Source organism: Tupaia chinensis, unplaced genomic scaffold (genome assembly GCF_000334495.1).
Source record: "Tupaia chinensis unplaced genomic scaffold, TupChi_1.0 Scaffold000374_1, whole genome shotgun sequence".
NCBI lineage: Eukaryota > Metazoa > Chordata > Mammalia > Scandentia > Tupaiidae > Tupaia > Tupaia belangeri.
Genome location: NW_006159872.1, coordinates 952,225 through 963,571, shown reverse-complemented (window position 1 = coordinate 963,571; position 11,347 = coordinate 952,225). Strand labels below are relative to the sequence as shown.

The 11,347-nt window shown below is 56.0% G+C and overlaps 1 protein-coding gene across 1 annotated transcript in view; it reads right to left on the bottom strand.

The window, feature by feature from the left end:
• Window positions 1–11,347, bottom strand: part of KCNN3 (potassium calcium-activated channel subfamily N member 3) — a 201,105-nt gene that overhangs the window by 187,781 nt on the left and 1,977 nt on the right. The window contains exon 2 of the mRNA XM_027773798.1: window positions 10,734–11,333. Within this exon, the coding sequence (XP_027629599.1) occupies window positions 10,734–11,333 (600 nt within the window). The remainder of the gene's footprint in view (window positions 1–10,733; window positions 11,334–11,347) is intronic.

The window sequence follows — 11,347 nt, the reverse complement described above, 5'->3', positions numbered from 1 at the left end:
GTGGGTGGGGGGGGAAATAAAGGACAAAAAGAATTAAAACCCAGACGTCCTGGATTCCAGCTGCTCATTTGCCACTACCAAGGCTGAGTGGCCTTGAACAAGCCACATGATGTCTCTGGGCCAGAGGCTCCTGGAAGGAGGACAGTCATGCTCTGGGTTTCTTAGAGAGGTAGGAGGGATGAGCATGGTCCCTGTCCACCCAGGCCGGCCTGCCTGGCTGGGTCCTGGAGCTTGGCCATTCGGGGAGGGGGGTAAGGTGCCATTCTAAGCCAGACACACCCCTAGCTGTCCTCAGAGACCTCTCTGGGGCACCCACCAAAGCCATGCAGCCCTGGGTCTTCCACAGGATGGCCCAACTCAGAACAACACGCCTGCCCTAAGCCCTCACCTTGGGAAAGTGACATCATGCATGTCGGTGGCCCCAGGCATTCCACAAGTAAAAGCAACTTGGGGGTGCTAACATCTCACCTACTGAAAGCCAGAATAAAATAAAAATGGCTAAGCCCAAATTTGCTCAAATCCTAAATCTTTTTTATTTATTTATTTATTTATTGAGAGAAATTTTTGCCATAGGGTGTGTGCACTCCCTGGAGAGACAGAGAGAGAGACAGAAAGCAAGAAATCACCCCCAGGGGGGATGGCCACATCGTGATCCCTTCTCCATTCTTCTCTCAGGATTTTGGGCATGCACATACATGCGCCTGGTGTGAGTTTTAAGTCCCTGGGTCCAGGACTCGAACCACACTTGACTGTGTGGGAGTCCAATGTAACCATTACACCATCTACTGATCCTCAAATCCTAAACCTTCAAAGGAAGGATGGACTCTGCGCAAGTCCCTGCGGGTGGACCTTCGCAAGGACAAGGCGCTAGGAGGTACTGCCGCGTGGGGGCAGCCGGAGGTGTGTGGCCGCCAGCTGGCCACTTACCGACCATTAGCTGATGTGGTACGTTCTCACCAGCTCAGGGCAAAGTGGATATCCCCACTTGCAAATGGGGAAACTGAGACTCAAGAGAGTCTGAGTAACCAAGGGGCAGGCCAGCACTGGCACCCAGCTCAGGGTCTTCCCGCCTCACCACGGGGCCGCTTTCAGCTCAAAGTCACCTGCGGGTCAGCAAGGAGAGGTGGCACTGTTGACCTCATCCTTGACTCTCCCACCCTACCCGCTGGGTGACCTTGGGCAGGGCCCTCACCCTCATGGGCTTCTCCAACTACAACCTGGACACCAAACAACTCGTCCTTCCAGATGCCACCTCACAGGCCCAGGAGCTGCCTGCGACCTCTCACGGGAGGCGCCAGCTCACTCAGCCCCTGCAAGGAGCATCCTTTAAGCCAGCTTTCTTGTTCATGTGACACCAAGCAGCACTCCTGTCCTTTAAGAGCAATGCCCAACAAGCTGACTTGAAAATAACAGATGCCAATTTGCATATTATTTCACACATCATTTGCATGTTGTTCATCTAGTACCGCCAGGGCTCTGCTCGGAATACAACCCCAGTTACCTTGCAACCAGGCCTTGTGGAAAAAAAAAAAAAAGAAATGACTTTCATGCAAGTCAAACCCTGTCTCCTGGCACGTCCCTCCCCTGCTGCTGCTCTGGGTGTCCCTTGGTGTCTGGCTGGGAGCTACCAACTGCTCCAGCCCTGGAGCCCCAGTGGGTTCAAGGGGCAGAAAGAACCTTTCGAGTTCAAGAAAACACTGTGTCAAGTCTTGAAGGGAAGTGTGTTCTCTTGGTGCCACGCTGACCAGTACGCATGGCTTTTTCTCCTGGTTCGGTCCAGGCCGCCTCCTGGTGTAGCCCACTCTCTCGGTCTCTTTCTCCCTGGTCATCATGTGTTCCCTGACCTTCTTCCAGGCCTCCCAGCCTCTGGTCTGGCCCTACTGGCTTATTTTCGTTCTCACTCCACCTGTCCGGTTTGCGTGTCCACACTCAGTCGGCCATGCCAAGCCCCGGCTTGCTGCCTGGGTTAGAATAACTGGGCGCGGTGGAGCAAGGAGACTCCAGAAGCCCTTCGCCCACTGAGGCCCATCCGGAAGCATGCTTGATGGCGTGACACCCGAGTAAGTGTGCTCCACTCTGCCGGAGCCCCCTTCTCCTGACAAGGACACACAGCCTTCTCCCACAACAACCAGCGGGGTGTGGAGGGGCAAACACGCGAGTCCCTCCAGTCTCCATCCGCCCATGGCACCTTCCAACAGCTGCTCTAGTGCAAGGGGACTTCGAAAAGTTATAGGAAAATGGAATTAAAGTACGAATTTATTTTGATATAAAAATAATTGGAAATCTATGTATGACATTTTTTCATAATAGGTACTTTTTGTGAGCTTTTTGAACACCGCCCCGCCCCGTGTAGAAGCAGCAGATACTGTGGCTCAGTAAATGCCCGCTCTGTACTGGGTGCTAATGCTGTAGGTAAGGGATACGGCTCCTTTCTCTTTTTTTTTCTTTTCCTATTTTTCGGTTCTTGTTTTTGTCAAGGGTGCATGCACTCTCCAGAGAGAGACAGAGAGAGGGAAAGTGAGAAATCAAGCCCCAGGGGTGCTGGCCACACTGCAATCCCTTTTCCTCCATTCTCCTCTCAGGATTTTGAGCACGTACGCACATGTGCCTGGTGTGATTTTCAAGGCGCCGGGTCTGAGGCTCAAACCCTGTCAACCATGTAGGAATCCATACCTCAACCACACCACCTGCTGGCCCCATGACACAAGGAAACCGACTCCGATTCAGTAAATTCCCCAGGGACCCACCACTGGCATGGCTCTAAGTCAGAATTTGAACCCAGATCCCAAGCCCTTAACGATCATGCCAGTTAAAATTACCTCTGAGAAAGAACACGAGGCCGTCAGGGCTGAGGCCATGGGATCGCAGGTACTAACCAAGCATTAAACCTATCACGGTAGCATCATGCCTGGGGCGTGAACTCTTCCGTCTCTGCTCAGAACCTCAGGCTGAGACCAGTTCGAGCACCCTTCTCAGTCTTCCCCGCCCCCACCCCCCGCCCTCTCTGTCCCAGTGCATGCCATACGCCATAAGGGAAGGGACTTCGAACTGTCCCCAAACCTGCCACATGCCCGACATGCTCTGCCCTCCACCCCGGCTCCCACGTTCTCACAATCTGAAGAGACCTTCCCACCCTGGTTTGTCTACTTCTGCAGGAGCACCCCGTCCTGCAGGGAGCCTCCCTGACACCCCAGCCTGGGCTCCTGTCTCCTTCCTCAGTGCTCCCCAGCACCAACAGCAGAAACTGCAGCCCAGCCCAGACAAGGCTGTCGGGGAGCACGCCTGACGCCCCTCAAGAACATGTGCTATGTGACAGAGCTTGAGCTGGAATCGGGTTACAAAGCCTTGGGCCAGGAAGGAAGTTGAGAAACAGAAGCCCAGCGAGATGAAAGGACTTAACCAAGGTCACACAGCAAGCTGTGCCTCCAGCACTAAATGCCCCCAAGAGACCTAAACCAAGGCGCAAGGCACACGCAGGGAAGTAGGAGAGTGGGACTGAAGCAGAAAATTCTAGAACCAAGATGGGAGAAGCCCTTAGCAGTCCCCTCACTCAAATCCCCAGTGGAGTTTTGGACTGGGTTTGGAACCAGGAAACCAGCATTGCCTAGAGCACTGAGCTCTCATTCTAGAATCGTCTTTCCTGAGACAGGCACCTGGACTAAGTCACGAAACCCTACAGCTCAATTTTCTCATCTGTGAATAGAGTTGAGGGCCAGGTGGGAGGCCGTAAAGGACAACAGGCACAAAAATACCTTGGAAGAGAGAACACCCCAGGCCCACGACGGTGGCCCTCGCAAGTAGCCACCTAGCCTGTGCTGGAGGAGAAAAGGGACTGAGTGATGAGCCAGGTGGCTGAGGGGTGACGTCTGTGCACAGTTAACGCCCAGGCGGAGGGTCCTGCTGGGGTGGGAGTGGAGGGTGGGGGCGTGCCCTGGGGCTGTGACAGGGAAGTACTACCAGCCCCACAGGAAAGGCCGAGGCGGGGCCTGTTCGCAATGTCCCCCAGCCCGGGCTACCCAGTGGCCGTCCCTCAAACACTGTTCCTCTGGGCACCCGCCCCGGTGTCTCCTCCACTCCATTAAGCCCACCCCACCCACCTCTCAGGAGTGCTCCCGGTCCAGCATTTTCATCATGGGTCTCAGGCCGAGAAGCCTTGACTTGTCTCTTAGGAACAGAAGTGGGGCGCTGGACAGTGGCCCAATGGTAAAGCACGGTGCCTGCACACGTGGGTAGGTTCCAGGTGCATGGCCACCGACCCCCTGAGAAACACGGGACACTCGTGCCCACAATCTGAGGCTGGCTGAGGCTGGAGATAGGCCACAGCATCAAGTCCCTGCTGGGGGCGCCTGTCTCTCTCTCTCTCTCTCTCTCTCTCTGTCTCTCTCTCTCTGTTTCTTCCACTCATGGAAGAAATAAACAACTTTTGTTTTAATGAATGTAAGCAATTTAGCTAGCAGCAGCACACGAGGGACAGGGCGTGAACTCGGGAGCCAAAGGGCCTGGAGTTTGATCTCAGTGCCACCACCCACCAGCGGTGTCAGCTTGTCCTGGTGACTTCATCGACAAAGCAGGCCACGAGCACCTGCTTCTAGGACTCAGGTGTGAGGCCAACCCAGAGCTCCACAAATGGCCTCGGCCTTGCCCTCCCTGTCACTCAGCAGCACCCGTGGGCCCCGTGGGGTGCTGGCGTGAAGACGAGGCAGCGTGGTCCCTGCTCCCGGCCCCTCCTCCCTTCTCCCTGGCAGATCCCAGCTGAGCTCCTGGGGGTGGAATGACAGGGTGGGGGAGGGGGGCACCTAAAAACCCATTAGCCTCCTCCGGACTTTCCTCACCAGAAGAAAAAGCACTAGAATTTTCCTCCCCACGGCTCTTGAGAACAGCACAGTCTTAGAATTCCCCACCCTCATTATTTAAAGAGGAATTGGTGGCTTTCCTCTCTCTCTCTCTCCCCCCCTCCCCGTCTTTGGGATTTTGAAAGAAAGAGAAGAAAAACAGCAACGAGTGAACGCGCTGGTCTGCTTGTCACCGAGCTGAGTAAAGTGGTATTTCATCCACACACAGCCGCCCTCACAACCCCCACTCACACTCACACTCACACTCACACACTCGTCTGCCCCCAACGTGCTTTACAAACAACTGCCACAGAAGCAGAGCTCTCTCCGCTGACTCGATGTTCCCATCCAGGCCTCAGAGTCACTACAGAGGTTCCTCGAATTTCTTCTTATTTCTGTTTTTCTTTCTCTTATGTTTTTAAAGCAGATCTTTTGACCATGGCCTTACAAATCTCCCCCTCCTGAAACTCAATAAGGGAAATACAAGGCCATCGAATAGCTTTGTAATTAACCTGTGCGGGAGACAAATGTCCCAGCCATCATGGCCGGCACCCAGCGCCCAGTAACACCACCCGTGGGGAAGGGAAGCCCGGATGTGTTCTGAAGTCTTTCCCCAGGACAGTTATAAATAGTGCGACGACAGGCAAAGGGTAAGCATACATAAAAAGTTAGCCGTCCCCCCTGTGGGTTACTAACCTTTGACTCATGTGCAAACTGTCCACACAGATTAGAAAGAAAGTCACCGCCACCCTGCGGTGGGGGCGAAGGGCCTGTTTTTACACTGCGAGCTGCTCTGGCCCTCTCGGCTGGCTCGCTCAGTGAGACTCGGGAAGATAAAACGTGTGCCTGGGGCCCTGCAGCCGACTCGCAGGGTCCTGCCTGCTGTCCTGCCTTCTGCGACTCACGAGGAGGGTCCACGGGAAAGGGTCAGTCCTGGGACCAGCAGTTAGCGTAATGGCTATGTCACTGAACTCCCATGTAGTCGATCACGGTTCACGTCCCAGACCCGGTGGCTTAAACTCATGCCGGGCGCGTGTGCGTGCGTGCCCAAGATCCTGAGAGGAGAACGGAGGAGGAGGGATTGCGGCGTGACCATCCCCTCTGGGGGGTGATTTCTCGCTTTCTATCTCTCTGTCTCTCTCTGTCTGTCTGGTGAGCGCATGCACCCTATAGCGAAAACCTCTCCAAAAAAATAAAAATAAAAAAGGGTTGGTTCTATCCCACATGTCTGAGAGTGCGGACACCAAGGTCCTGGAGGGTCTTCTCAAAACAACCAGGGCAACCTCTGACAGCCGCCCACAGCCCGAGTGGCACTTGGGTCAGAGCAGAAGGTGCAGACCGTCCACACAGCCACGCTGGCTGCTCTCAGCCCTTCTGCAGACCAGACCTCCATGTCTGGAAAGGCAGAGGGCAAGAGAACTGGAACCAGTGGCCCAGCCCGGTTGCTGGGGAGGGAGGCTGTGGGGAGCTCACTGGCCTTGGCACTGTCAGTGAAGAGATAGGCAACGTGCTGGCCTTGGACTAAGGGACAGCGTTTTCTTTGAAGAGTGGATGGGCAGGAGACTGGGCCCTCCTGGGCGTGCAGAGAAGGCTGTCCCATCAAGGCGGCCCCCTACTAGTTGATCTGAAGAAGATGAATAACTAGGGGTAAGAGATGCCACCCATGGGAGTGGGCAGGGTGGCCCAGGGAAGAACCTTCACACCAACTCTTCTTTCTACACCCGGGGGTTCCCCAGCACAAGGGGGAGGCAGCGGGAGCGATAAGAGGCAGGAAGCTGGTGGGAGGCAGGCACAGGCACGAGGTGAGCAGAGGTTAGGCTCTGCCTGGGAGGCGAAACTCAAGGCCCAGGGTGGGGAAGTGGTTCCAGGTTGTCCAGAACTGATGGAGAACTACCCTGCCACACCAGCATTCTCCAGGCTCCCCAGAGAATGACTGGGGCCTGACACCAAAGGCCCCCGACAAGCAAGGGCCACAGGTGACTTGCCAGCTGGACAGAGGCACCAGCCCAGCTCCTCGATGGCAGGGTATGGGTGAGGTGTCCGCAGCCCAGAAGGAGAGCGTGGGCAGGCCGAGCCAGACCTTCCCGTTTCTCTCTCCAGGCCCAGTAGAAAGAGCATGGCAGGCAGTTCAAGGCAAGGCAGTGGGTGTGCTCCAAACAGGCTCAAGAAGGAAAAAAAAAAAAACACCAGAAAAGACTCCCCAAATCCTCCTGCTGTCACCCTGACTCACACTGATAGGTAGCAACGGGGTCTTAACAAGATCTCGCAACCGTCTCTAGACCTGACCCTGCCAGGCTGCCTGAGCTTGCAGAGAGGAACACCACCTGTCTACAGAAGCCTGGATCGTTCCTCAGCTCGGGGTTGCCTACCAGCTTGGGGAGCACAGAGGGCCCTCTCTGGCATCTCGCTGCCATTTGGCCTCACGGCAGGTGAAATAAGGAACAGTCCTCTTATCTGAACTTGCCTGGGAACCAAGCCCCACCCCCTGCTCCGGCTGATCCCTCCTCGCTCCAGCAGCTTCCTTCCCGTGTCATCGCCTACGGCCTGTGAGGGTGGGAGCTGGGGATCGTTCTGTCTCGATTTTGCAACCTCCTCACGCTGGCTCCTTTTGCATGAACTGCGAACATGCTCAGGGCACATGCCATGTTCCTTTTCAAGAGACCCAGGCCTGCTCAGTGAATTGCTTCCTCAGCAGCGGAGGGCAGCCAAAGACAGGTGAGCAGGAAGGCCCCAGCCCCGTGGGAAGGGTAAAAAAAAACAACCAGAGAACTCCAGACAACAGCAGCCCAGACACTAGCTTAGTAAGCCTTCAATCACTGGGGAGGGATGAAAGGGTACCCCCTCCCCAGTGCCCCTGTATGAGAACTGCCACCACCCATGCGGAATTATCTGATTTGCCTGGGATGCCTGCGGTCACCCTGTCCATCCTCCTGCCTCCACACTGATCAGCAAAGCCAACCAGACTCACAAAGTCCCACAGCAAGGGAGTGTTGCCCACAGCTCCCCAGAGCCCATGGAATGTCTCTGAGTTCTCCTGCCTTGAAGAACTCAGAGAACTCAGCCTAACCCACACCCTCTTGTCACAAATAGAGTCTTCCTCCATGCGGCTGGGGAGCAGCTCTTCACCCATACACAACAGACCCGGGTGTAAAGGTGGTCTCCAGGCAGACCCAGCCTCTTCTCAGAACTTCTCCCCTCCAACACACAACTTTTCCCTCACTGTCAACGCTTAGCTCTTAATCTCTGAAGGCCCCAACAAACTCTAGAGCCAGAGTAAGATGACAGAGGAAAATGACATCTCTTCCCCTTGGCGTCATCATTAATGACGATCACAAAAGGTCCCATTTCTGAAGCCGGCCCTACCTGGAGGGCCTTACTTCTCATTTCGTTCTCCCCACTTCGCGGCTGGGGGAACAGACTCCCGGCTTGTCCAAGATCACACAACCGGCAGTGGCAGCACCAGGATTCCAACTTCGACTAGATTCTTTGAAAGGGCCTGGCACATAGAAGATACCCAGAAAACGCCTGTTTCAGAAATGACTCAGAACATACATGGATAGATGGAAGGATGGGTGAGTGGGTGAGCAGGTTAAAGTGAGCCCCGCTCGTGACAATGCCAGTCCCAGGCTCACAGAAGTGGCCAGCTCATTGCTGGGGCAAGCCAGACCTCAGCTACTGCCTGCTCAGGCTGCCATCAGCCAGAGGCTCGATGACTGAGAAATGGGGAAGACCAAGCGCTTGCGCGCCTCCCCCTTCGTTCCCCTGGAGTCTGCTTCCCCCGGTGCTGGAAAACCCGTTTCCTGAGTACCACCTGGGTGCACCTGCCCCAGGCAGAGGACAGGGCCCATTCCTGCCTGGCAGTGACCATCCCACGGCATGAAGACAAGTGCGTAAGTCCCACCCTGGGGACTCTGCTCAGCCACTGTTTCAGGGACCAGCCGTTTCCTCAACAGCTCAGACCACTGAGGTCACTGAAAAAAAGGGTTGCAGAGGTGCCCTTTCCCCTCACACCCCCAGCACTCAAGTCTTCGCCAGTTCCCCCCAGGGAGGGCTTCTGGTTCCCAAGGGGTGACTAGAGGGAACTAGAGCTGTGCCCGGGGCTGCTGCCAGCCTCGTCTCCCAGGGCGCCCAGCAGGGAAGGCGGTTCTGAGAAGGCGGCGAGCAGAAGGACCCGCAGACTCCGAGGCTCATTACAGGGGATGACTAAGTGAGCTGCGATTCCAGGGGAAACCCTGCTCGCTTCTGCTCCTGCTCACGGAGGGGCTCATCCTCGAGCTTACAGCCAAGGCACTTCCAGGTGCTGCCCTCGCCTGGGGCAGCCCCCTCGGAGCAGTGAGTCCCTGGAGGACCCGCTGCCTGGAAGTCCCGGTTGTGGCTATTCAGGTCCTCTGACAGGTCTGCCCCGCCCGTTGGCAGGGCGGGCAAGTCTGCCCATCCCCGGCCAAGGCTAAAGCGAGATGCTGGGAATGGGGGAAATCCGATCAGCACCTCCTAGGTTTTTGCGGCTGGATTTCAACAAGGAATGTGACAGTCTCGCAGCAGCTGTGCCCTGCCTGAAACAAGCTCTATTTGAAACCTCCAACAGCTGAACCCCTCCCAGCTACCCGCCGGCCAGCCTAGCCAACCCCTGCCCAAAATGACAAATAGAGAAATCCAAGCAACAAGCAGGCTCATGCACACGTGTACACACACACACACACACACACACACACACACCAACAAATTGGGGGTGAGAGGTCTAGTGAGAAAAAAGCCACTTGTCCAGCCATCAATCCCCGGGTCTCCAAGCCTTCCAGCTCACACCAGGAGGGCTCCATGCAAAAGGAGTGAGGCCACAACCCACCTTCCTCAATCTCCATTCCCTCTGGGAGGGAAGCCCCCCTCCTCCATGCTGGGGCTGCACTGCAAGGCTGCCACTGCGGGCCCAGCTCCCCCCGAAGCCGGTGCCTGCCGTTCTCCATCTGGGCGCGCACCCTCACACACACACTCACACACACACACACACACACACTCATCTTTATTTATCCCGAGGAGAAGGAGTTGGGGTGGGAGGGGAGAACTGGGGCTGAGCTGGGGCGCGGGCTCACGGGGACCGCCTGGGAAGCCCTGTCATCCCATCCCGAGGAGAGGCGCTCCCCCCAGCCGATGCCAAGGCGGCGCCCATCTGCTCTGCCCGGGTAACACCTGTAGCCATTTTTATCAGGGGATGTTTACGAGGTGGCAGCAGGTTTATTCTGAGTCCTTTTTCCTGAGGGGAGGGATGCCAGTTTCCTCCGCCTGTATTTTTACCCCCGTGCCCTCAGAGTCATGGGTGCTTTTCCATTTTTGCCCCGAGTCTCTCCAGGAAGAAGAGGGAAATAGAAACTTGGGATGAGAGAAGGGACTTGGGCCACGGTACGGATTCCCCACCCCCCACCCAGACATTTATTTCTTTTTTATCCTCAGGAAAATGGAGTGGAGCAGGGAGGGGAGGAGAGGAGGGAAGTCGCAGGAAACTGGCAAACACATCAAGGCAGAGTGTAATTAATTGGTGCGTTAAGCTGCTGGGTTGTGCTTCAGTACGAGTGAGCCAGGAGGAAAAACGATTTCTCAGAAGGGATTCTTTAATCCTCCCTAACACAGAGTCTGCAAATTAGCCACTGTGTTAGGGGATGCCCACCCCCCCTCCAAAAGAAGCGAGGAATGAATTCTCCCGGGATTAAGAAGGAAAACCATGGGAAGTTAGAGTGTTCAATAGAACTGAGCAAATGCCTCTCCCCCACCGCCTCTCTCAATCTCTCTCTCTCACTCTCTCTCTCTCACTCTCTCAATCTGCCTCTCTCTCTCTCTCAATCTCGCTCGCTCACTCGCTACCTACATACCCCTTTTGTTCAAGGTATAAAGAGAAACCACAGCCCCTACCTTTGAGTACAAACCCCAAGAGAGCTCGGTCTCTATCACCATAACAACAATTCCAAACATCCCAAAAATCAGAGCATAGTCACTCAGTCGCTTTCTCTTTTCAAACAGGGCCCTCCTGTGTCCCAGCTTATAGCCAATGTTTTGGTTTTTCCGCTTGTTGGCTTTGGGGAAGGTGGTGCTGCTGGCAGTGGGGCCGGCATGCTGGTGGTTGTGGGTGGCGTTGGGGTGGTGGAGCAGGGTCTGGTGGGCATGGTTGTCCTCCCGGGAGGAGATGACGATCTCGGGGGGGTTGCTAGGGCTGAAGAGCTGGAGGGGTTGGCCCTCGGGTTCAGCCTCGATGAGGTTCCTCCGGGAGGCGCTGAGGCGGCTGAGGGGCTTCATGACCCCACCGCTGTACTTGCAGGAGCTCATGGCGATCTCCGTGAAGGGGTTGCTGTCCCGCCGGTGCACCAGGGGGCTAGCCTGCCGGTGCCGGCTGCCTCCACCGGGCCCACTTGTGGCTGTGGAACTTGGAGAGTGGCCAAGCAAGTGGTCATTGAGATTGAGCTGGCTGCCTTGCCTGGAGGAAGGGGGGAGGATGGCGGTGGAGTTGGAAGGAGGGGGGGCCCCGGAAG